We start from the raw sequence: 24383 nt of genomic DNA on the forward strand, positions 1-24383 counted from the left end.
AGAGAGGCAGGAGGTATTTTTAGTGCTCCCGGCTCCCAGGAGAAGCTCCGAGCCTCTGAGCCGCAGCAGCGCTGGCGCCAGAGAAACTGCCGCTGCTCTGGCTGATATTTCTTGTATAATTAAACTCAATCCATCCCGGGGGCTGGGTCTTGGCCACCAACTCAGCGAGGAGGGGAAGGAGCGGAGCCAGGGAGCTGGGGGCTGAGGGCTCCGCCAGATGCTGGGAATTGCTCCGGCAGCAGCGCGGGAAAAGCCGGGGCTGCAGCTCCGGGGGGGAATTCGCTTTGTTTTAGCAGGCAGGATGGCTCCAAAAAGGGGAACACGTGGGGGCTGAGGGGCACAGAGCTCGGCCCGAACCATGACCCTGGCAAAGGTGAAAGACCCCCGTGGGGTTGGCAGGGACCAGAGAGCGGCTCGCAGGGGCGCATCATCCATCACCCCCTCGGTGCCTGGGACAACCTGGGATGAAGCAGCAGGTTGTGAAGAGGACCCAGTGCTGGCAGGGGCTCCCAGAAAGGTGGGGATGTCCCTCATGGCTAACGAAGGCCAAAAGCAGAGCTGGAGCCCTGTAGGCAGCCCTCGGGCTCCCCGGTGAAGCAGCATCTGGAGAGCAGCGGCTGCGGCTAAGGCTGATGTGGAACAGCACAGCCCCGTCTTCCCACACCCACTGCCAGCCCCGAGCCTGCCATCGAGGAACAGGGGGAGGTGGGGGGCAGAGCTGTCGGGCTTTTTGGTGTTGGTGGTGGGGTTTTTTGTATGTTTGTTTCCCCCTGTGCAAAAAGAACAGCGCATTTCTTCCTGCCCTCCCTGAAATGTCAGGATACACTCCCAGCGATGCAGACACCGAGCTGGCATTCCAAGCAACAGTATATTTTATATAACTGATTTTCGTTTTTACCACTTTATAAAGCCATACAATGAACTGCAGAGAAATCAGACGTCTGTACAAAGGGGAAGACGAAAAGCGGAGTCACATTCACACGCAGACACGGTGCGACCGAAGTCACCTTTACACGCGCGACGACATCGTGGGCACAGAGATACAAAATATAACGTATTTCTCCATCTATATAAATACACAGAAATGGGCAAGTCTGAAAGTTTTAAACTGTTCATTAACACTGATTAGCAAATAAATCTGTAACGTTCCCAAAGTAACAAAGACAACAACAGGGGAAAAAAAAAAAAATAACATACAAAACACGGGATCCGCCAACAGAAACATCGGGTTGCTTCCTTTTTTCTTTTCTTTTTTTTTTTTTTTTCCTTTTTAAGGAAAAGAAAAAAAAAAAAAATAGTAACCCCAAACCAACCTCGCAATTTGCAAAACAAACGAACGAAATGAAACAAGCCCCTGCGGGCTCCTTTGCTGTCTGATCTCCCTGCCTGCTCCAACGGGAAGGTATGACTTTTGCTGATGCTGCCGTCTGGGTTTTTGGGGCAACTGGTTTGTTACCTGCCCGACCTGCTGGGTGGGGATCTGCTCAGCGCTGTCACACTTTGCGCTTCAGCTCGGGCTGTTGAACGGGCTGGAAAAATAAAAAAAAATTGATGCCTGGCGGCTGTGGCCAAATCCAGGTGGGACCTGGGGGCTGGGACAACCCCTGCGGTTGCACACGGGGGATCCCCCAAAATAGGGGCTGGAGGCAGCGGGTTGGATGGGAGCCCTGCTGCAGGTCCCCAGTGCCAGCTCTGCTCGGGGGCCCCCATTTGGGGACAGGCAAGAAGCTGAATCCCACGGGGAGCCTTCGTGAATGGGCAGCAAAAGGGACAGCAAAGGGAGGAGGGGGGGGTTCCTCTCCGAAGAACGAACCGACACGAAAAGGGCACGTACAACAAATTTACACAAACAGAAAAAAAAAATTATATATATATATATATATATGGGGAAAAGTGCGTTTTTAAGGATATCTTTGGCAAGAATATATGCAGTTCTTTGTGCAGGAAGGAGGGATGTGTTTGTGTGTGTGTGTGTGTGAGAGAGATAACATCCGGCTGCTGAACACGGCAGTGTGATTACAACGAAACATATGCTGGGCTTAACTCGCACAAGCTCGGCTCTCAAATACCAGGACTGCATGGAAAAGCCAAAGAAAAACCAAAGAACCTTTTCCGTCCCTTTCATAAGGAAAAATATCACCGCGGTGCTGGGTCCCCGCTGGCCCCAGGCAACGTGAGCCGGGGACAGAAAGGGGAGCTGCACCTAAAAACATAACTTTTTTTTTAAAAAAAAAAGGAGCTAAAAGAAGAAAAGTGCCTTTAAAGGTAGCTGACAAACACCCGGCTACATCATCGGAAGCTCTGTGTTAAAAAAAAAAAACTAGATAACCGTCGGGCGATTTTGTTAGGGTCCGAGGTTGGGATGCGGTGTAAATCTCTGGCTTCAGCGAGTGGGTTAGTGCGGGAGCCGGGAGGTCCCAGCTGGAAGCAGGCGTGATGCTGCCGGCAGGTATCTGCTGTGCTCGACATCTCTGGGGGGCTTTAATCTGCTTCCTTGGACGGGGAGGGAGGGGAGGATGAACGGGAGTTTCGAGCACCGGTTTCCGAGGCAGCAGATTAAAATAAAGTTAACATCGTTAGCATCTCTTCTCTTTCTTAGCAGTGAGAAAACGCAGTCTGAAAAATAGAGACTTTTCAAAAAATATATATTTATATATCTATAAACACAGTGTTTTCTCTAATCGGTTAACGGCAGGGTGAGGAGATTACGGGTGAGATCGTCTCTCGTCTCGCTTGAATTTCGCAGAAGGAGGGAATCGCTTTTGAAACACCAAAAATAATATATAGATCTATGAAAAGGTCTCCGCATCCATGCGGGCAGAGGGGGAGCCGGGAGGGGGGAGAGAAACCCCCCCCTGGCCGCCCTAACCCCCTTATCCCGCCGCAGTCTCGCACCCAAAATCCCCGCTACGCATCCAACGCTCGCCATACACCAGCCTCCGGCCACGCCGGCCCCCTCCGCGCGCCCACGCCGCTCTCTCGCGCACACACACACGCACACGCACGCGCCCCCGCTCACACGCATGGCACCCGCACACACCCCCCCCGACCACCACCACGAAGTGGGGACCCCCCCACGGCCGACCCCGGTGTTTTTTCCTCGCGCCCGGTTTGCTTTCAACGTGTTGGGTAGGGTTTTTTTTCTCCAGGGTGGGAGGGAAGGCGGATATAATGGGGGAGATACGATGCGCGGAAAGCAATATGGCAAAAATAAATATTTTTTGGAGTGTAAATTTAACCTTTGTTCCTCCTTAAAATTCTGTTAGCTTACAGTATTTCGTCGGTATAGCTCCTATATATATTATAGCTATCAAGGCAAGGGTGGTCCGAGGGAGGCGAGCTCGCCGGGGGGGACTGCACTACTAAGTTTCTAAATTTTGCCCCCAACGGGCTATCTGGGCCACTTCTTTGCACTGAAACTTCTCCAAAAAAATACTAAAAAAATAAAATGCTCTCGGCTTTTGCGCTCACCGTGCTCCTGCCCCGTGCAGAGCTGGAGAATTCCCCCGCTCGGAGGGGATGCTCGCAGCCTGGGGCTGGGACCTCTGCTCCCCAAAACCGTGACACCCTGCCTCAAGGGCACAGGGACCCTTGGCCAGCAGCTTGGCTCTCATCACACCCCCAGGCAAAGGGAAGAGCCTCAGCTGCTGCAAAACCCGCTGTGCATCGGGGGGCACGAGCCTTCGGCCGTGGGGGAAGGCGGAGGGTGGCTCTCAGAGGACCTGGGGCCTCCCCACCGAGCCAAAGTAGCCCAGCAACTGCTGGTCCATTCCATTCCTTTCCTTTCCTTTTTTTTTTTTAATATGTTTTCTTCCTTCTTTTTTCTTTTTTTTAACGTGGCCTCCAAAATAAAAATGAGAAAAAAGCGCCTGAGTTACTTGTAGTCATTCGCCTTTCGTGCAACTTGAACGTCCATGCAATTTAAAAACTGCTTGCACGTCTCCGAAGAGAGATAGGGCCAGCCACGGGTCCGCTGCTCTGCACAGGGAACTGTGCAAGCATCCGCTATTATTATTATAATTATTATTATTACTACAGTATTTTTCTTCCTTTTTTTTTTTGTTGTTGTTACGAGAATGTGTGACAGGCCGCAGGATAAGGCTGCCAAAGAGGACTGGTGATGGGAGGGAAAAGGGGAAGGCAGGAGAGGAGGCGACTTTCTCCACCAGCCCGGGATGTCCCTGGGGGGCATCCTCCTGCTCCCAGGCGTGGAGCAGCAGGAGCCCCCACGGGTTCGGGCTGCCCGGGTACCAGCACCCCAGGAGGCGTGGAGAGGCTGCGGTGCCCCTCTCCAGGTGCCCCTCTCCAGGTGGATTCGTGCTGCCTCACCTGTGAGCGGTGCTGGAATCGGAGCAGGCTCTGGGCCAGCTGCTGAGGTCAGCCCAAAGCCGAGCTCCCAGGGCGTAAAAGGGTTTGGGATCAAGCCCTCGGATGCCCCAGCGAGGCAGCCAGCGGGTTTCGGGCTCGGCACAGGGGCTGGCAAGACCCTCCGCTGCAGCACGGCAAGGGAATGTTTCCAAGGGCATCTCCTCCGGCGTCCTGCAGACCTGTCCCACATTGCGGCAGGGCGTCACTCCTCCGGGTTGCATCAAACACACAGCAGGCATGCGCCGATGAAGCTTCTTCCGTGGCTTTTGCCGGTTTGTTTCTTTTTTTTTTTTTTTTTCCAGATAGAAGGTATCAGTCATGATCCCGCGTTCGGTCCGGAGCGAGCATCACCGCTCGGTGCAGCCTCAGGACCGCGATGCCGAAAGCTGGAACACCTCTCACCGCCTTGGTCACCTTCCCTTTTTGGCGTGACTTCGTGGCTCTGGTACGTAGGTGCATGGCTTTGATTCCTCTACGTGTGTGTGTTTGGCTTGTGTTGCGTTTTTAGGGGTTTTGTTCTTTTTTTTGTTCTTTTTTTTTTGTTTTGGTTGCTGTTGTTTGCTGTTTTCCTCCAAAATTCCAACCCTTTCCCTCCCCCCCCCCCAGATTCACTTCCCTCTTCCACAATGCACTTCCTCACACTCCTTCTCGGATCAGCTCCAAGTCCTTCTCCAAAATTCAAGAATCACCCGCCAGCGCCGGCTCATCTTTTCTGGCCGGAGCCAAGCATGACCCTGGAGACAAAGTTGACGATGGCTGCAGCCGGCTGCTCCGGGTCCAGCTCGGCGAAGAGGTGGCAGACGTTGTCCGTGGTGCTCCCTTGCTTCCTGGCCACGAAGCCGAAGAGCCTGGGAGGGGAAAAAGCGAGAGGTTTGCCAGCAGTCCTCACCCAAAGGACAGCACCACCCTCGCCACCCTCCCCATCACCGTCCCCAGGGAGGGACCTTGGGGCGCGCAACTGAGCTGGGAAGGCCACGCGGGGACACGGGGCGTGCAGACCCACGCTGGATGAGGCCATGTGGTTATTTCCGTCAGTCTCTCCCCCCAGTAAAGAAAATGTCCTTCTTATTTTTATTTTTTTTTTAATTAGAACATGCAAAACTCCAGTTATAAATACAGGGGAACAGAATGTGAGACAGGCCCAGGCTGCGGCGTTTCTAATTGGAGAGGGGAAAGATCCCGGCAGCTGGACATCCTAATAAAAACCCCTTCGCTAACACAATGGCTAAAATTAGGGGGAAATTAACCCCTGGAACTGGGCACAGCTCCTGGGGCTGTGCTCCCGTGCTTGGGTGAGATGTTCCTGCAGCAAGGAGGCGAGCCCACCCCTCGGGTGACCATGGGGCCACCAGGCACGGTTCTCCTGGGGGTGATGCTCACACAGCGGTGGGACCCACCCCAAAAGCGGCCGGGAGGAACCGAGCACAGCAAGCACTTACTTGGCTGGGCCACTGCCGTCAGTTTTAGTCCACCTGCAAGGAGAAGAGGAGGCGTGAGGGACGGTGCCTCCTGCACACCGCGGAGACAGGGACCTACTGCTACCTGGTGCATGAAGGTGTTTGGGGACACCAAGAAGTCACCAGAGATGCTGGCGTTTGCCCAGGGTATCCACCAGGACCCTCCATTGCTGCCCTCCTCAGGAGTAAGGGGCAGAGCAAGCAAAGCCCCTGCTCCAAGCAGCCTGGGGGAGGAAAAGGGGCAGGGGACACGCGCTCCCCACACGTTCGGGCACCTACTTTCGTTCCTGGGGGTCCAGGTCGCAGAAGGTGACGGTGTTGAGAGGGTAGTGCCGTCGGAAGAACAACCTGAAACACAAGGCAGGGGTGTTAGGGCCAGCGAGCCCCCCACCCCTGCCCATCGCAGCTGCCCCAGGGTCCCCTGGGCACCCCAGGACTGCTCCACGCCCAGGCGCACGCCACCATGGGGACATCGTTCCAGCAGGACACACACACCCGACGTGTGCCCAGGCTTTGGGGACGTGGGGAGGTGCTGGGGGGGCTCTTACTTCCTCTGGTTGTCAGTCAAGGTGATGCCTTGCGCGGAGACTTTGAAGTGGACGATCGTGGCGGTGGGCGTGGGGTCGGCCACCAGCGTCTCGGCGACAGCCTTGGAGATGGCCTGGGGGCCCGTGAGCGACTCCATCTCCACCGAGTTGATGAAGAGGACGTTGCAGGCTGGAAGAGGAGAAGCAGGCGTGGGGTCAGCCACCTCCCCGGGCCGCGTTCGCCTCGCTGCAGCCTCTCTCTACTCACCCGCACCCTGTTTGAGAAGGTCTGTGGCCGAGTTGCTGGCGGATGCGGCGTCTTTCTTTTCCTCCATGGGATCTAGAAGAGACGGGACGTTACTGCTGCTCCCTGCTTGGAAACCCACCGGGTGGTGGGGGCACACGCATTGTCCCCTTTCCAGCTGCTGAGCATCGTGTGCCAGTGCCGAAGGGGCACCGAGGATGAAGAGTAAATGCTGCTGGCCGTGGCTCTTACCTCGGTCAGGAATGACCAGCTTGCAGGGCAGGGCCAAGGGCATGATGGAGTGCTGGTAGACCAGAGCCGAGAGGCAGCCTGGGGAGAGAGGGAAACAGTCAGCACGGAGCCTGCCCCGTCAGGCTGATGCTCTTGGTGGACAGGACCACACGGGGCTCTTCCTGAAGCCACTGTGCCCACTGGGGCTCATTTTCACCCTGCCCAGCATCATCCTTTCTCCTCTTCTCGCTCTGCCCCCAGGACGCTGGGGCAGGGGCTGTCCCGGCCACCTGATTGCTCTGCTCCGACAGCCCAGCACAGGCAAGGCTTCCAACGGGCTGGGTGGGAACCACACCTGGGTACTCACCGAAATTAGGCTCGTTGGGGCATCCTTTTAGTTTCACACCCCGCGGGCTGGTCTCGATGAGGAAATGTCTCACCAGCTCGTTGGTGATGTCTCCTGGGAAGGGATGGGACATCGTCACACCACAGCCACCCTCCTCCTCCTCCCTCGGCCATCCCACAGCAATCCCCCAGGGAAACCAGTGCTCCGGCTCACCCCCAGCTCGAGGGAGGGCTCTCCACTGGAATCAGACCCTTTGCACTGGGTCCACCCCAAGCCATGGTGCTGGGGGGCCGGGTTGGCTGTGCCAGTTTCGCCGTGCCAAAGCCCAGCCGCAGATGTCCCCCAGGGGCTGGCAGGGGCTGGCAGGGAGGGATGCTGCCACATCAGCGCATACTCAAGGGCACTTCTGGCTCAGCAGAGCCGCCTGCCCGCTCGTCCGGGGCCGAACAATAGCAAGCATCCCGGCGTGGGAAGCAGGAGGGCGCACAATACCTTTCTTGTTCTGCTGCATGACCGTGGGAGGCGGGGAGGCTACTTTCATGGCGAGGCCGTAGGCTCCCCGGAAAGAGTGGCTGTCCCGGATGATGAAAGCCCCCGGCTCCCTGTCCTTCAGCAGCGCGATGGCTGTGGGAGGGAAGGGCAGAGCTGAGACCTGGCACAGCCGGAGGCAGCGTGCCCTCCCAAACCACGACGTTACCAGCTGGGTCGGGGACTCGAGTGGGTCTGTGGCTAGGAAGGGGCACATCTGGCACTTTGGGGTGCAAGATTTGTGCCCCAGAGGGCACAGCCCCACTGCTCCTGCCCAGCGGGGAGGTTTGGGGAGCCCACATTACACAAACCAGCAGCTGAGCCGGGCTCCATCCACAGCGCATCACTCCTAGCCCAGCCCCTAAGGGAAACCCTCGCTAAACCCCACGGAGCTGCAGCGCTCTCAGCCCCAGGCACGCCCCAGCTCCCGGAGTCCTTCACCCCGTGCCATCTACGCACCTTGCTCCCTGGAGATCTCCGGCTTGTACCAGTACTTGGAAGTGTCCTGCACAAACTTGACGTTGGCACGAGTCTCGGGGCTGATGTCTGCAGGAGGAAAGAAGAAGAGAAATCAACATTTAAAAGGGAGCTGGCCCTTCACAATCCAGGCCCATGGCTTCACCCCAGCGCTCCCAGTTCCGAGGTCCCCACTCCCCTGGTGGCTCCCAGCCACCACGAGTCACGGGGCTGGCACAGGCGCCAGCGAGCCCACAAAGGGCCACCTGCCTGGCAGCCAAACCGGAGCGGCAGCCGGAGCCACGGCCGCCCCGGCGCTTTATTCCCTGGCTCCTATCAGCCCGATCTTGGCGTCACGGAGGCGTCTCGTAACGGGAGCAGGGGACAGCGCTTCAGGCGCAGCAGCACGCAGGGCACGGCACCCCTTTGGAAACGAGGAGGGGGCACGGAGCGCGGCCGCGGGGGCTCCCCAGGGTGCAAACACCAGGAACGGGGCCAGGAGGTCGGCGCGTCCCCACGGCAGAGAAAAGCCAGGCGGATGCGAGCTGCCTCCGGGAGCTTTGATCTTCCCTGTACACAAATCCCCGCGCTGTTTACACCAGCACGATGGTCCCGGTGCCGAGCCAGTATTTTTCCTGTTTGGATTCACTGGGTTTGAAAAGCAGAAGAAGCAGGAAATGGCCCTAGCCCTGGCAGTGCCGCGGGCTTGCAGACAGACAGGAGTAAATCAGGACACAACCTCGTGGGACGCAGAAGAGAAGGGGACAGGGGATGGCGAGGAGCCAGGGAGGCGACGGCATCGCTCACCTGGCATGGAAAACTTGGAGAAATCCGGCAGGGTGTGGGAGAAAGCCACGGCGCTGCCGCTGCTGGGGCTGGACATGCCGCTGGAGAGAGGCGAGGAGGCTTTGCCGTTGACGGTGGCGTAGTTGGGCAGGCTGTTGGCGCGCTCCCCGGCCGACATCCGCCTCTTCTCGGGCAGCGCCGGCTGCGGCGTGGGGCTGCCCTGCCGGTAGGCGGCCGAATCCGGCGAGGAGGAGTGCGGCGTGCTGGTGCCCGGGTAGTACGCCGGCGAGACAGGGAAGGACGGCGTGGAAGGAGGCTGGTAGCCGGACGAGCTGCTCTGCCGGGACAACGTCGGGCGCCTCTCCTCCGGGCTGGAGTAGCCGTACACGGGGCTGCCGGGTGGCACCGCCGCCACCGCCGCCTGGTGCCGGGCGAGGCTTGGGCTCCCTGGTGGCACAGCCAGGTTGCCGTGGGGGGCTACGGCGTGCCGGCCCAGCCCGGGGCTGCCGGGAGCGCCGCCGACAGCGGGGTTGACGGCTCTTCGCCCAAATCCAGGGCTGGGAGGCGTGTTGGTAGCCACTGTCCGGTGGAGGGTGCGGGGGCTCCCCGGCAGCGCATGGACGCCCACCACGTTGACCTGCTGCTGCTGCTGCTGCGGCCGCATTTGGGGGTCCGGCTGGAAGCCGGCTCGGCTATCGGGGTAGTCGGGGCTGGCGTAGAGCGAGCCCGGGGTGGCCGCTTGGAAGGATGAAGGAGACGAGGTTTGGTAGCTGCTGTGAGCAGAGGGCATCTGGGAGGCGACGGGCGAGCGGTACGCCGGCTCGGCCGCGGCGTGGGGAGGCGTCACCGTGCCGTGGGGGCTGCCCTCGGAGGGGTAGCTGTGCAGGGAGGCACTGGGGAGAGATGGGGAGAGGAGGATTCAGCCCCACAGCGGGTCCCACTGCTGCCTGGCACCCCTTTTACACGCACAGCGAGGGAAACTGAGGCACGGCACCAGCAGGCTGCTTACCCGTCCACGCTGTGAATGGGGCTGCTGGTGGACACGGGGCTGGGGGCGGTGAAGGAGTTGCCGAAGGCGCCGTTCCTGGTGGGCACCTCCAGGCCCCCGGGCTGGGCGGCCGGCAGGGTCCCCCCCCTGCCCGTCGTGGCCGTCCGGGCCACCGACTCGACATAGCTCCTGGGCTCTGCGGAGAGGAGAAAGGGAAAAGGATGAGCTGCAACGGCACGGGAACGGGGCCGTGCCCTTAGCCCCATTTCGGGGGCACTGCCTCACTCGGTGCCACGCCACGGAGCCCCCCGCCCAGCTCTGAATCAGTGTCCCTGCCCAGACAGGCCACCACGCGGCACACGGCGTGCTCCGTGCTCATCCTCAGCCCCTAAAAATAGAGCCGGCGACACGGCCCAGCCTGCGCTGACTCACGGGGGGACGGAGGGTGACGTCCTGCACAGCCACCTCTCCCAGCCACCTCCAGCAGCGGCGACCAGAGAGCAGCTCCAGCTGTTTCCACGGAGGCATCCAACGCTTTCCCCGATCCCTGCTTGGAACTGCAGCCCGTGAGCACTCCCAACAAAAGCAATTTTCCTTCGGAGCCGCCGAGCTGTCCCGTGCCAGGAGCAGCCATCACCCCAGCCCTCCCTCCTTGCCTCCTCCCTTTCCCCGCGAGTTTCTCCCCCGTTTTTGGTGCAGAGCAGGGGGGAAACAGATGGGGTCCATCCCTAGCAATGCTCCCGGAGCACCCCAAGGGAGATTTGCTGGCACACAACGCCTCGGGCCGGGCGTCCTTGCAGGTCCCCAGCTCCAAAAGCTCCTTGCAGGGCCGGCTCCAGGCTGGCCGTGCCCGAGGCGGCTCCGCAGCAGTAATTAGCATTACAAACATTATTATTATTATTAGTCATAACAGGCAGGCTCTGGCTATGCCCGCAGGCAAGCCGGCCCCGCTGACAGCCAGCAAGGCCAACGCACGGCTCTGTGCTCGGGGCTGCAAGGAAAAAGACGGTCACGGGTCCCCCCCTGAGCCTCGCCACGTCTCTGCGCGAGTATCCCCTCCACCTGCAGGCACAGGAATCAATCCCGTGGGGCTGCTCTCACCACCCAGCCCTGCTCAACCACCCCAGGAAAGAGCTGAGCCAAAAACAGAGCGAGGACATCAGAGGGGGGCCGAGCAGCCGGCCGGACACGGGGTCAGAGCGACAGGGATAAGGCGGTGCCCAGGGGGACAGCCAGGGCAGCTGCGAGAAACACATCGCCCGCTTGGGCAATTAAATTAATTTCACAGCTACTCACATCTCCCACCCGTCTCCCCACCCCGGCCTAAAATTAGCCAGACAGCACAGATGAGTCAGCCTGCAAGAGGTTAAGACCAAAACGGCTGCAAAAATACCAGCCCCTCCTGCAAACAGGGAGGCTGAAACTGGGCAGGGGCAGGGGTGCCACGACGTGTGCCACAGCGCCGTGTGCCACCACGGGCACGTGCTTGAGTTGTTTGGTTCAACACGGGGGGGAAAAAAAAATACTGGGAAGATTTGGGAGGGATTTTTTTTTTTTAGGTTGAAAACTCAGATCTGGCCTCCTGGTGTTTTCTTGGAAGAGGCTGCGGAGACGGGAAGACAGCGGGGGAATGGAGAGGCCGTGAGTCACTGGGGGGCAGGCGTCCTCCCCAGACAATGCCCACGGGCTCTTTGACCGGTTTTCGAGTGGCACAGCCTGCCTGACACATCTCCTGCCTGGGGGATCCCGGGCCCAACCTGGGCACCTCGGGGAGCTCACGGCGAAGTGCCCTGATGGTCACGGGCATCCCCTAATCCCGTGTGTGGAAACCAGGAGGCTGCTGCCCATGGGTAGGTGCTGTCTGAGCCCTCAGGCTCTCCAAAGCTGGGAATCTGAGGGGCTGGTGGGAAGGAGAGGGCTAGGGGGAAAAAGCCTGGTTTTATCCCAGCTTTTCTTCCTCTGGTGTATCCGAGAAGCCGTCCCTGAAAATTTGGCTCTGGACACAGCACATTTGTGCTGTTTTCCTCAAGCGAACGCTTTTCCCAAACGCGTTACACAACGTTCGGGTTGGGGCTGTTTGCCTGGTGAGGAACTCCGAGGGAGAAACGCTGGCGGAGCTGCGGGAAGCACGGCAAACACCCGGAGACGAGCCGTCCTCTCCCTGGGAAGGATCTTGAACAAACAGCTCCCCAACCTGGCCCCGAGGGCCCAAAGTTTCATTAAAGAAGAAAGCAACACCACCCAACGACTGCTAGATAGCAGGAGGCACACGGGGGAGCTGGAGGTGCCCTGTCCCTTGGCCAGGGGCCACCCCAGAGCCCGCAGCACCCTATGGGTACCTATGGGCACCCACGGCCAGACCAGGGCATCCCCAGGTGCTCTGAGCGCTGGGCACGGACAGCCAGACGAGCAAGGGAAGAGAGAGAGAGAGAAGGAAAAGCCTTCCTTACCTTCCGCACAGGCAGCTCCCGCCTCCCCTTCTAGCTCGGAGAGACGGAGGGGGGCACAGGTGGAAGAGAGGCGTGAGGCAGAGAGAAAGAGAAACCCGAGTTAAGCAGCTTGGCCTGGCTGAGACAGCGCACGGAGAGCCCAGGAGAGCCCCACGCCACCCCAAACATATCCAGCGCCCAACCTGGGCACCCCAGAGGTGACGTCCAGACCCCAAGCTCGGGGTGGGGGCGAGGGGACAGCCCGGCGAGGAGCCACCACGAAGGTTTCTGCTCCCAGAAACCCGGCAAGCAACAAAAAAAAAAGAAGACAGGGAGCGCTTTATGGGATGGAGAGGGCTCTGGATACTGTTCGGGCTGACAGGCCTGGATGGCGGGGCTGCAAACCCAGCTGTGCTGGGAGGAGAGGGGATGAAAGGAGGAGGGAGGAGGAAGGGTGAGGAAGAGCCAGGACCTTGACGTTTTCCAGCCTCCCCTGCTGGGAGGTTGCTCGGCACGTCCCCATATCCCGATGGGAAGAGACGAGGTCCCCAAAGCCACCTGGCCAAAGCAGGGAGGCAAAAAGCGCCTCCTCCAGCCACGGGACCCTCCCATGTGGCTCCTCACGGATGTCCCCAAAAGAAAACCACCCGCAGCCCCTGCCCTGCACTCACCTCCCACCGGGTGCAGCAGGATCTCGGCCGGGTTATGGGGTTTCAGCCCCAGCGCTGAGAGCGGGGTCTTGGCCAGGCCGGGTGGGGAGCGCACTGTCGGCACCGGGGAGGGAAAGGAGAGCGTTATAGGGGGGTGAAGCTGCACAAGGGCTGGAGCTGGCGCTGCCCTGGATGCCCCATCCCACCCCCCAGCTGCAGCCGGGGGCTGCCAGGAGGAGGAGATGCCCCCGTTTGAAGCGACACCCCGGGGGGCAGCGCCGATCCCCATCTCCGCCCGAGGACGCACAAAGGGCTGTGCAGAAACCTGCCCGGTTTTAGGGTTGGCAGGACGGAAAGTGGGCAATTCCCAGCAGGGCAGGCCCAGATCCCACCTCTCAACGTTGTTCCCATAAGGGAAAGGTCCCACTGTAGGCACAGAGCCTCCTTCCTCACCCCATTTCCCCCCAGCTCTCCCACCCCACCAGCCCTGGTGATCCCCATGCATCTCACCACCCCACAAAAAGGGCAGCAGGGCTGCCAAAAACCCCACTCCACCCCCAGAACAGCTCAACGGGCAGATGAGGATGTGGGTACAGAGCACGTTCCCCAAAGGTGAGCTCTGTACCCCCGTGCCCATACATACATACCCGGGGAGCCGCCTATGCATGTATGGCGATGGCATGGTTGTAGGGTGACGAGGGTTTGTAGGGCATGGCTGCACCTCCCGTCCCCTCCTGCCCCATGGGTCTGACCCATCGCCCCCGATGCTGTTTCAGCAGCACCGTGAGCAGCCCTGCTTGCCAGCCCCCCTGGAGACACCTCCAGGATTCGTCCTACAGAATTCACCCTACAGGATTCATCCTACAGGATTCATTTCGGGACTCCATCAGCCAGGCTGTTCTGTCACCTCTGTGAGTGACTCATCCCCAAAATGAGTCACTGTCCCTCTGCCAAGGAGCTGCTGCCCCAAGCCGGAGCCCTCGGGTCTCCGGGAACAAGGGAGCCATTTCTGGGCTGCCAAGTGCCCCGGGGATGCTCCCACACCGGGGTCACCGCATCCCATGGAATTGGGGTCAGGAATCAGCGGGACCAGCAGCAGCAGCACCGCGGGGGAACCAGGCTGAGCCACATGGGGCAGGTGGCCCCGTGGCCACCAGGGCTGCCAGCTGGGACCAGGACGTGGCACCAGAGGCGAGCCCGAGCACCCCCAGCTCGAGAGCATCCCTCTGCATTCAGCCTACAGGTGGGTTTTTTTTTTGGGGGGGGCGTAGGGAGGCTGACAACTTTTTGATGGGCTCCGTGGCACCGATCCAGCCCGTGAGGCTCGCCGCCAGCCCCGGTCACACAAACCCGGTCCCCACAAACCCACCGCGACTGGGGTTAGTCAGGAAGGAGCCAGAGGGGCAGAGACAGACGGCAAGCAAAGTCCCACGCTGGCACCCCCCTGCTCTGTGCCCCCCCCCCCCGTGAGAAGTAGATCAGCATGCCAGGGGTCACCCCGAGACCCTGCTCCTGTCTGCGCCTCCTCCTGCCCCCTATAACCCGCCCTACAGCAGCAGCGCTGCCCTTTTGCCATGCCAGGAGGAAAGATGGGGATGTGCCCGAAGGGGATGGGGCGAAATGATGCCAGCATTTCAGACCCTGCCTCCTCTCTCCTCATCCCACTCCCTGATCCCTTTTGGAGAAACACCCCAGAGAAAGGAGGATGGGGAAAAGCCAAGAGGAGGGTGGCGAGCGTGGGATGCAGAAGGCGGCGTGGAGAGGTGGGATGCGAAGGAGGGAAGAGGAGGGAGAGGAGAGGAGGAGTGATTCTCGTGGCGGTGGGTGTGTGGAGCCCGGAGCTGTCTGACCCTTGGCGAATTTTTGGCTGGACAAGAGCCACCCACCAAGCCCCTCAGCCTCCCGGAGCCGCGGCACTTACGGGGGTCAGAGTAAGGGGTTTGTGGCGAGACGGGGAAGGCTGGGGTGGGGGGAGAAATCTCACCGCCGCCGGAGGTTGGGCTGCTGGGGGTGGCACCGTCCAGCTCCTCGAAGGCTTCCTTGTAGCTGTGGAGGTGAGGCTGGAGGGGGGGAGAGCAGGGCGAAGGGTTGGCCCCATCCATACAACGGGCGCAAACCTCCAGGATCCCACCCCCCGAGGAGGAAAGCTTCCACCTCCTCCCAGCTAACCAAAAAGCAGCGTTCATCCCCAATAATGCTGAGGATGCCCCAAGTCCCAGAGCCGTCCCCAAGCCTTCCCCCTCCCCGGAGGCAGCCTCCTCTCCCCGCCAGCCTCCCCGTGCGCACCTCCTTGGGCCTCCCTCCGGGGTTGGCCGCGATGGTGCTGACCACCTCGGGCGAGAGGACGGTGGGGCTGCGGGGCGAGCTGGGCTCCGGCGAGCTCTTCTCATAGTGGCTGTCGCTTGGGGTTCGCCGTCGAGCGGGGACGGAGCTCTCCTCCGGGGGCTTCTCCCGGGACTGCACCCCTGCGGGCAAGCACAGGGCGGTGAGGAGGGGGTCAGTGGGATGGGGACCAGTAGGAGATGCTCCAGGGCTGATCCAAAAGGGTCTGGAAAGTGGGATCTGCCCAGCAGAGGTGGCAGCTTCAGCACTCACCTGCTCCTGTCCCATAGCAGCACCAAACTCCTGGGCCAGCCGCTTTTAAGCTGGCTCAGATCTGGCGCGGGGACAAGGGAAAAAGCAAGGCAGGTTTGTGGCTAGTGGCCGGCTCGTTGCGTTAGCCCTACCAAGCACCACGAGCCCTGAGCTCGGGGACAGAGCATCCCCCAGCAGCGGGTGTGAGGGGTGCGAGCATCCTGCGAGCATCCTGTGAGTATCCTGTGAGCAGCCCGGGGAGCCAGCCCTGCTAGTAAGGGGAAGGGGACGCTGCTCAGCAGAGCACTCGGGGTCTTGCAGAGCAGACAAAGAGAAGGGAGAAAGTCACCGCGGGTTTGTGCTGGCTGCCTGGGGCTGGGTGGCTCACCCCAGTGATGGGAGAAAGCTGAGGAATGGGGGCAGAGGTACAGGTGACAGCACCGTCCCCTCCGCCTTTCCCATGCGCCCTGCTCAGAGAGGCGTCGCGGCGAAGGGAAAAAAAAAAAGTGAGAGAAAAGGAGACAAAAAAAAAAAAAGGAAAGAAAGAGGCCAGCAGCACGCTCCAGGAAATGCACTTCTCAAACACCAACTCCTTTCCCACGGGCTCGCAGAGGACGCCCGGCCATCAGCTGCTCCCCCTGCCCTGCAGGGCTCCGCGCCTCGCACCCGCTGACCTCTCCTCCAGCCACCCCTTGCGCCCGCTCAGCGCCGCGGATGCGGCCCCACAGCTCCGCTGGCAGCGAGGCAGGGAGAGAGGGAGGAGGGCTGGGAGGGAGGGAGGGAGGGAAGGAGGTGGCCCGGGTGCGTTTCGAACTAATCAGCGCAGTTAATGGCAGCAACAATAAAATCAGCGCTCTGGGGAGCAGCGGCCCGGCTGAGAGGCGGGGGCCGCGAGCCAACGGGGCTGGCTCGAGCCGCGGAGGCGGCCTGGAAAATTCCACTAAGAGCAGCTTTGAAACACAACTCCCCGATCCCTTCTGCAGGTGCTCGGGGGCCAGCGGCTCAAAGAGACGGTGGTGGGGACGGGGGGGACCCGGAGGGTCTCCGGGAAGCCGTGCGGCAGGCGTGCGTGGTGAAGGGGCACCCCAAACCTTCTGCCCTGCTCCTTGCGTCGCGGAGAGGCAGGGGTTGGGCTCCTCCACTCGCTCACGCCTGCACTGGTTGGCTTTTTAAATTTGGGGAGCCCATTGCTCCCCAAATTAGGGGCTGTGCCGTGCCAGGGTGTCCCCAGGTCCCCAGGCTGCGGCGGGGGACAAGGGGCGGCACGGGGCCAGCCTCGGTGGCCAAGCTCCTGCCCCAGTGCCCAGGACGCCCGGCAGCTCACGGGATTTTCGCTGCTCCACTCCCCAGAAATGGAAAGCAGACGGGGACGGCGGGGAGGGGAGGGAGGAGGGGGAAAAAAAAGGGACTCATTGTTCGGGAGCGGAGAGTGGGAAACTTCACAGGCTGCTCGGAGCGAAGCCTGGAGGAAACCCAGGCTCTGCGCACAGCCTCGCCGACCCCCAGGTGATTTATGTGCTGGAAACTACGCCTGAAAAGTAAACCCTCCTTTCCCCCCACGCTGTGCCCCCCTTGCAGATGTACAGCCCGGCTCAGCCGAGCACCAGCTCCCCAAGGACGCCTCGCTGGGCTGCGGCAGGGGGGTGTCCCCATCACGGCGCACCCAGAGCGGCCGAACTGGGGGGCAGCAGCATCCCCCCGCGTGGCCCACGCTGCCAGCCCTTCCCCAAGCTCCCCCCTCTCCATCCTGGGGTGCCTCATGGATGTGACCGCCCATGTTTCACCCCAAAAAAAGCACTGCAGGGCTGACACAATGTCCCTGCTGCAAGCTGTGCGCTCCGGGGTGCGCCTTCAATTTCCCAACCCGTCCCTGGCCACACCACGGACCAGAGTCCAGCCCAGCTGAGGACGACCCCAGGAGCATTTTGGTCACTTTACTCTATGCCAAGGACTTGGAGGCTCCGAACCTCTTCAGAGAGGACGTGCCAGGCCTTAATGAGACACGAAGCCATGGGAATGAGGCACAAACCCAAGGCCAGGGGCTCCCCAGTCCACCAGGGGAGGCGGAGGGGGGCCCTGAGCATCGTCCTCCCTCCATCCCACGTCCATGCAACACACGGAGCACTCGGCATGCGGGGAAGGAGGGCGAGAGGGGAGGGAGAAGGGAGCAAGGAAGAGAAGGAAGAAGGGAGGAGAAGGAAGGAGGAAGAAGGGAGAAGGAGGAAGGCGTGAGGAGAGGGAAGGAGGGAGGTGGACTGAACGAACCGGAGGAGGAGAAGGACCGTTGCTGTTTCGGAGGAGGACGGGGGGCTTTGGTGCTCTTGTTGAGGTCCCTGAGCTTGGCGTTGTACTCTGCCAGCGTACCAGGACAGGGTGCAAGGAGGGTGGGGGGGTGACAGGGGACAGACACAGCCCCCCACGGGGAGAGGAGAGGGCAGACAGGACAAATGTCACGAGATACAAAAGGGAGACAGAGAGAGAGAAAACAAGAGAAAATTAGTTGGGCTCCGGAGGACGAGCCCGGGGTTGCTCGGGGTCCAAGGGACGTGCTGTCACATCACCCAGAGCGCAGGGACATTGCTTCACCTCGCCCCCAGCTCCGCTTCAACCCCCAGGGGGAAGAAACGGTGGCTCCCAGCCACACGTGGCCTTGTGCAACGCCGCCGGTGCCCTGCCATCGGCCCCTTGGGCACGGCACCGGGTAGGGCCCCCAAATCATAAGACGAAGGGACGGCTGCCTTGCTGAAGGGGACGGGGACATCGGGATGGCAGGACGGAGGGGATGCAGGACGCTCCTCCTGGCTGCGCCGCGTCCTGCAGGCAGTTTTTAGCAGCAGGGAATGCAAACAAACCCGGCCGTGCCCCGCTCCCCTCAGCCGTCCCCTCCAGCTCCACGCTGCCTCGGGGACACCTCGTTCCTGCCAGAGGTCAGGCCGGCCACCCGCCCTGTCCCCGCTGGCACAGACGGACAGGCTCCAACGGGGACAGTTGGACATGGGCTCGAGCCGTCCCCGCACCCCGCTCCTGCCCGGGACACCCGGTGGCTGTGGGGTGGGACCGAGCCCAGCACCGCACCCAGGACCCTTCCCCGGCCCCAGCACCGGGGGCGGGATTTTCAGCAGACACCAAGCGACCATTTCCCACTTGTTCCAAAGCCTCTTTTCAGGGCTCTCCTTTTTTCCATCCTACTTTTTCCCCTCCCCGTAGCTGTTCGATGGGTTTGGGGGCGTGCGGGATCTTCTCCTTACAACATCCAGCCCAGACACCCGGCGCGGTTTGGGCATCCCGGTATCCTTGGGTTTGGTGGCTGCCCTGGCTCCTTGAACACCTCTGTGGGCCTGAACCCCCCAAAACGGGGTTCGGATGGATGCAAACCGCCCCCACCACCCCCAGCGCCCCCCATCCTGCCCCGTGGCGCTGCCCCCCTCCTGGGGCAGCGGTGACTCAGCCGCAGCGCCGGGTGGGTTGGTGCTGTCGGATTTTTCCAGCCGAGCCTCTTCCCCCTCCCTCTAATACCAGGCGAGTTTCTGGACTGAGCGCAGAGCTGGAACGGACGGAGCTGCCAAGCCCCAGCATCACGAGCTGGCCCCGAGCCTGGACACATCCCCGAACCCTTCCCAAATGTCGCTCCGCAATTAAACAACTGCTCGCTCAGGCAGCGGGAGGGAGGGCACCCGCGGTGCCGCAGAGCCTCAGCAGCTCCTTCCCCGGGAGCTGGGACCCTCCGTGGCCCTAAAAACCCCAAATCAGAGCCTAGGGCGGGCAGGGAGCTGGAACACAGCCTCCCCTCCGCGGCACGGAGCCATCGCCGCCAGCAAGGTGCTGCTGCCCGTTCCTGCCCTGTTGTAGGGTGAGGGGGCTGCATCATTCCCCCAGAAACGGCGAGCTGCACCGGGGTTCTCCACGAGCCCTCCGTGGGCTCAGCCAGGGTCTGGCACAGCCGAGGTGTCACCGTCCCCTGTCCCTGTCACCACCACGCATGGTGCCACCGCCGAGCTGGCCCCCGTGCCACCTCCCACCCCTCCACCCCCCCCAAGGAATGAAAGCGTCCTACCTGCCACCCTGTGGGCCACCAGGCCCTCCAGATTCAAGGGTTCTTCCGCTGATCTCGACAGGTCTTCGTAGCTCTCCAATCCCTTGGGGGGCATCTGGCTTTGTGCGGGGACGGTGGGGGACGGCGGGGAGGAGACGAGGAGCTGCTGGGACCCCACAGGGCTATACGAGGTGCTGAGCGGGAGGACGCTCGCCGGCGCAACAGCGTGGCTGTAACTCCTGGGCTCCGGCACCGGCTGGTAGCTGTAGGGCGCATAGGTTTCCCGGTACTCGTGCACGGTGTAGTCTGGCTCCATCGCGCCTCGTCCCACGGGAGCTAGCGGGCCGGGAGAGTAGGCTTTGGCCAGGGGATCGGAGCCCACGGGGGTGCCAAAGGACCTCGGCTGGGCCACCTGCGGGGCCGGCTGGGCGTAGTGGCTGGCGAGCGGCTGCGCCGAGAGCGAGGAGAGCAAGGCGGCCGGCTTGTCCTGGCGGGTGGCCGTGGGGACGCTCTGCGACTTGTGGACGGAGGGCGCGAGGTCCAGCATGAGGACGTCGAGCGCTTCGATGGACTGCTCGATCTCCCGGCGGGAGGGCGCCCGGGGGAATTCGGGCATGCTGTGGCTGTGCGGGGGCACCGGCTGCAGCGGGCTGGGCTGGGGGCTGCAGCTGGACAAGCTGGGGCTGTGGCTCTCCAAGCCGCCGTCCTGCAGCCGGGAAGGGGGCCGGCTGCCTCCTTGCTGCTGCCAGGAATTCAAGCCCCGCTGCACGGCCTCCCGGCTGCTGGTGCTGCGAGCTGGGGCTTGTGGCAGCGCCGGGTTCGCTTCGTATTTGGCCGTCCCGACGGCTGGGAAGGACTGCGAGCGGTGGGCGCCGGGAAGCTCGTAGCCGTACACGTAGGACTGGGGGGCCGGGGGCTGCAGCCAGCCTGGAGAGGCCGTGGCTGGTGGCCGCTGCGGGTACGCAGCCAGGTGCTCCTGCGCGGATGCCGAGGGCCGCAAGTGAGCCAGCGGGTCGCGGAGGTGGTGGCCCACCAGGGCGTTCTGGTTGCCGTAGGGGTAGGTGCCGTTGGAGAGCGGCTCGGCCTCGTAGAGCCCCTCCTTGAGCATCTTCTCGGCCCCGTTGTAGCTCGCCGGCCCGTTGGGCAGGGAGGAGAGGCTGCCCACCCGCGGCGCCTCGTGGTAGCCGGCCTCGCTGGCGGTGGTGGTGCCGTCCAAGGAGGAGAGCGTGCCCAGGCTGCCCACGCTGTGCCCGTCCTGGTTGGGCAGCTCGTCGTCCAAAATATCCGTCTCCCGCTCGGCCACCAGCGGCGCGGCGCCGCCGTTGACGTGCACCTGGGCGGGCACCACGTGGCGCCCCGGCACGGCGGGCGCGCGCGCGGGCACGGGGCCGGGCGCGTGGTTGTGCATGGGCGCCGCGCTCTCCAAGCCGAAGCCGACGAGGAGACGGTCCAGCTCCCGCTTCTCCTCGGGGCTCAGCACCGCGTGGCCGCCGGGCGCCCCGGGCGCCCCCGGCTCATCCGTCCGGTCGGTTTTGGTGGAGGCGGTGGAGTTGCCCGAGTCGCTGCTCACCGACAGCGTGTGCTCGACGTGGTTGGGAGTAGCCGAAAGAGGGAGGCGGGCGGCGTTGACGGCGCCGGTGCTGCCGTGCAGGGAGTCTTTCTTCTTCACTTTAGCGTAGAGGCTCCCGTCCAGGGGCCCTTGCGTGTGCCCAACCTCTGCAAGGGGAGAAACGAACACGAGAGCCCAGATCAATGGCTGGCTCGCTGCACGGAGCTAATGGGTCCCATTAGCCGGTGGTTTCGATCTCTTCCGTGCCGCCGGAACGCATAGCTACCAGCATCGCCGTCTCCTCTGCACCCTCCGCGATCCCGCAGGCGCCACCATGCACAGACACCAGGGCCGGACCCCCTCCCCGTGCCCCCGCACGGCCCTGGCTCCGCGCGCCGTCCTTCCCTGCCCCGCAAGCACCGCATGCTCCGCCGACATCCAGCAAACACCCCCCCCGGGGCCGTGCAAAGTCCGTGCAGTTCTCCTCCTGGGCCCGTCGACGGGGAGGGTCAGGGCTGCCGGTACCGTGGGCTGTTGCCTAACCGCTGCCCCGCGGCTCTGCGGGGCGCAGCCTGCACCCAAAGGGCCGCAGGGCATCGGGGAAGGGGGGAACGGGGGCTGTGGCAGCGCAGAGGGTGGGGGCGATGCCTTAGGAGACAGGGGGAGCAGTGGGGGGCTGGCCTCACGGGTCTCCGTGCCCCCAGCTGGGTGGATGTTCTCGGCCCAGGGATGGAGGGCAGAGGAGCCAAGGACCCATTTTTCCCCTCCCCGTCTGCTCCAACCTCCCACTCCCCTCCCAGACGAGGCAGGGGCCCCGCCAGCCACCCATCCTTGACATTTTCTTCCCTGGCTGCAGAAAGGCTCCCACCCTTTCTGTTCTTTCAGGGTGGGTGGATCTGCTCCGGACCTTCTCTCACGGCCGGGCGCTTCCCCAGAGCTCCCCCACAAGCAGCATTTCTGCCCAGCCCCGGGCACACGGCGTCTCCTCCCCGGGGAGGCACCGGACACCCCACAGCTCGAAGCAACATCCCCCACCACCAACCCCACCGGGACACCCCACAACCAGCTCCGCAGGGCACACGTCCTGCTCCGAGCTCCCCAGCTCCCACAGCCACCAGTTTCGCCCTTTAAAGCTTCCCAAAGCTTTTGCCCAGCTTTTGGGAACGCAGCGAGGTCCCCAGGAGCCCAGCCACCGGGGTGGCATCGAGGACAGCCCCCCCCTCGCCGTGCCCGCTCTCTCCCCCCCCCCCAGCAGCACGCACGGCACCGGCTGGGCTGCAGCCTCTTGTTTTTCCAGCTCCCCGCCGAGGTTTCCTGGAAGGGGCTGCGAGCAGCATTAAACACTTTCTTTTGGAGGAAAAAATGACTCTTCTCTGGCCGGGGGCCAGGCGGCTGACTCAGGAACGGAAGACGGCCCTAATGCGATAGTGTGAAATCAGAGCGCTCCTATCTGCGAGCAAAACACTTCCGAAAGCCAGCCCCCGAGCCGGGCTGCGGGGACGGCTTCCCGGGTCCCTGCCTGCCCGCGGGGACACCCTCACCCCATGCCACGACCCCTCCTCGCCAAAAATACCGCCCGGCACACCACCTACCCAGCCGGCCTGTTCCCGCCCCGGAAAGAGCCCCCTTGACGCCGATTTTCCGTTCCCAGCTCCTTGCTGGAAGCCCAGGGAGCCCCAGCCTCGAAGATGCCCCAGGGCAGCAGGGACAGCGGGGTCTCCTGCGGGCACCCAGCGTGGAGGGATGAGGAGGTGTCTGTGACTTCTGCTCCTCGGTGCGCCCTGCGTAGCCAGGAACCGGCAGCGGTCGCCTTGGCCACCCCTCCCGGAGCAGGGAAAGGGAGAATGAGAGGGAGGGAATCCCTTCCAGGGGAGGGAAAAGGGAAAAAGCAGCGTGTCCAGGGGCCGCGTCAACGCCGGAGAGGCTGAGACATCGCCTGGAGTCGGGACATCGCCCAGCCCTCCCGGCTGATGTGCTGGCCGGTCCCGGGAAATAGGGCAAGAGCCGAGGGGGGGCTGGGATAAATAGGGCAAGGGAATGGAAAGGAAAAGGGAATAAATAAATATAAATGAAAGCACGTGGCTCCCAGGGAAAAAAATAGAGGAGAAAGGCTTTAATTAGGCTGGAGGCTGGGAACCGCCCCCCGGCTGGGCGAAACGTCTCGAAAGCGGGGTCAGCGTGGGGCACAGCCCGCGGCGGGGCGAAAGATCTCCAAGTGCCCGGTCCTACCCATCCTGGACCCCCCAGTTAAACGGGGACACGGGGATTTGGTGACCCCCAAGAGCAGCACCAAGCGAGGAAGGGGCCTTTGGTCAGGCTCCCTCGGGTCCCCCGTTCCACGGCTGTTCCGCCCCATACCTGCCTGCGCTCCCCGTCCTTGTCCCCATGCACCCCCCGGGCTCTGGTGACACGAGGTGACTGCCCGCTGCCCCCTGCCACCTCCCCACGCCACCCCTGGGCCACGCTGTGACAGCTGCCCACCACTGTCACCTAAGAAGTTGAGCAAACTGCCCCAAAAAACACCAAGGGAAGGGGCACAGGCTGCCACAGGCAGTGCAGATGTCCCCAAAACAGCGGGGCACCAGGTCCCCATTAGCAGCGTGCTTGCAGCTCCCCGCAAGGTCAGGCTCTGTCCCTGAAGGTCAGCGCAGCTCCAGCCTGGCAGGGCCAGGTTTGCCCGGGCTCAGCCCCCGCTGCAGCTCGGGGAGAGCTTTGGGGAGCCACTGAGCCCGGCCCTATGGCCCCGCTCCCCTCCCCGGCACCCCGCAGCTCAAACCGGGAGAAAAACCCCAAAGCCGGTCTACAACAAGTGGCAAGAGGATGGGGGCTCAGCCCAGTGGGTGGAAGAAGGACCCCAGTCCCCAAATCTCTCACGCCCAGGGGTGCATCTCACAGCAAATCCTGCCCAGGGCTCTGCGCCCGTGGAGAGCTGGGGCACCGCCGCGGCCCCCCTGGTCCAGCAGCATCCCACCTGCTGCCTCTGCCTCCGGGCAGGTCTGTGGGGTCTCAGGACCCTCCAGAGGATGGAGAAACCAGGCTGAGTCCCACGGGAAGAGCTCAGCACCACCCTCCCAGCTCTGGTTTCACCGTGTGCCCAGATAAGATGGCAAGAAGTAATTCCAGCCCCTGAGCCAGGGGTCACCGCGGCCATAAATCCCACCCTGCCCCAGCCATCCCCCCCCCTCAGCCCCTCCGGCTGAAAGAAAAGCAGAATCGG

General features: G+C 62.4%; 1 protein-coding gene across 13 annotated transcripts in view; it reads right to left on the reverse strand.

Moving 5' to 3' along the window:
* Positions 1 to 849: 849 nt before the first annotated feature.
* The window catches only part of TNS1 (tensin 1), a 49115-nt gene continuing 25581 nt past the window's right edge, over positions 850 to 24383 (reverse strand). For 5 of the 13 annotated variants that reach the window (XM_068687181.1, XM_068687180.1, XM_068687182.1 and 2 more), the window contains 17 exons: positions 19639 to 21333; positions 17850 to 17936; positions 15297 to 15475; positions 14932 to 15070; positions 13032 to 13124; positions 12382 to 12411; positions 9953 to 10127; positions 8965 to 9836; positions 8161 to 8247; positions 7666 to 7797; positions 7195 to 7287; positions 6849 to 6926; positions 6621 to 6692; positions 6374 to 6542; positions 6105 to 6173; positions 5808 to 5840; positions 850 to 5216 (listed from right to left, as the gene is read on the reverse strand). In XM_068687181.1, coding sequence (XP_068543282.1) covers positions 5072 to 5216; positions 5808 to 5840; positions 6105 to 6173; positions 6374 to 6542; positions 6621 to 6692; positions 6849 to 6926; positions 7195 to 7287; positions 7666 to 7797; positions 8161 to 8247; positions 8965 to 9836; positions 9953 to 10127; positions 12382 to 12411; positions 13032 to 13124; positions 14932 to 15070; positions 15297 to 15475; positions 17850 to 17936; positions 19639 to 21333 — 4148 coding nt within the window. In that variant the 3' untranslated portion in view covers positions 850 to 5071. The remainder of the gene's footprint in view (positions 5217 to 5807; positions 5841 to 6104; positions 6174 to 6373; positions 6543 to 6620; positions 6693 to 6848; positions 6927 to 7194; positions 7288 to 7665; positions 7798 to 8160; positions 8248 to 8964; positions 9837 to 9952; positions 10128 to 12381; positions 12412 to 13031; positions 13125 to 14931; positions 15071 to 15296; positions 15476 to 17849; positions 17937 to 19638; positions 21334 to 24383) is intronic. The other 8 variants (XM_068687174.1, XM_068687177.1, XM_068687185.1 and 5 more) reach the window with 8 other exon arrangements.

The sequence above is a fragment of the Anas acuta genome, chromosome 6, assembly GCF_963932015.1.
Source record: "Anas acuta chromosome 6, bAnaAcu1.1, whole genome shotgun sequence".
Taxonomy (NCBI): Eukaryota; Metazoa; Chordata; class Aves; order Anseriformes; family Anatidae; genus Anas; species Anas acuta.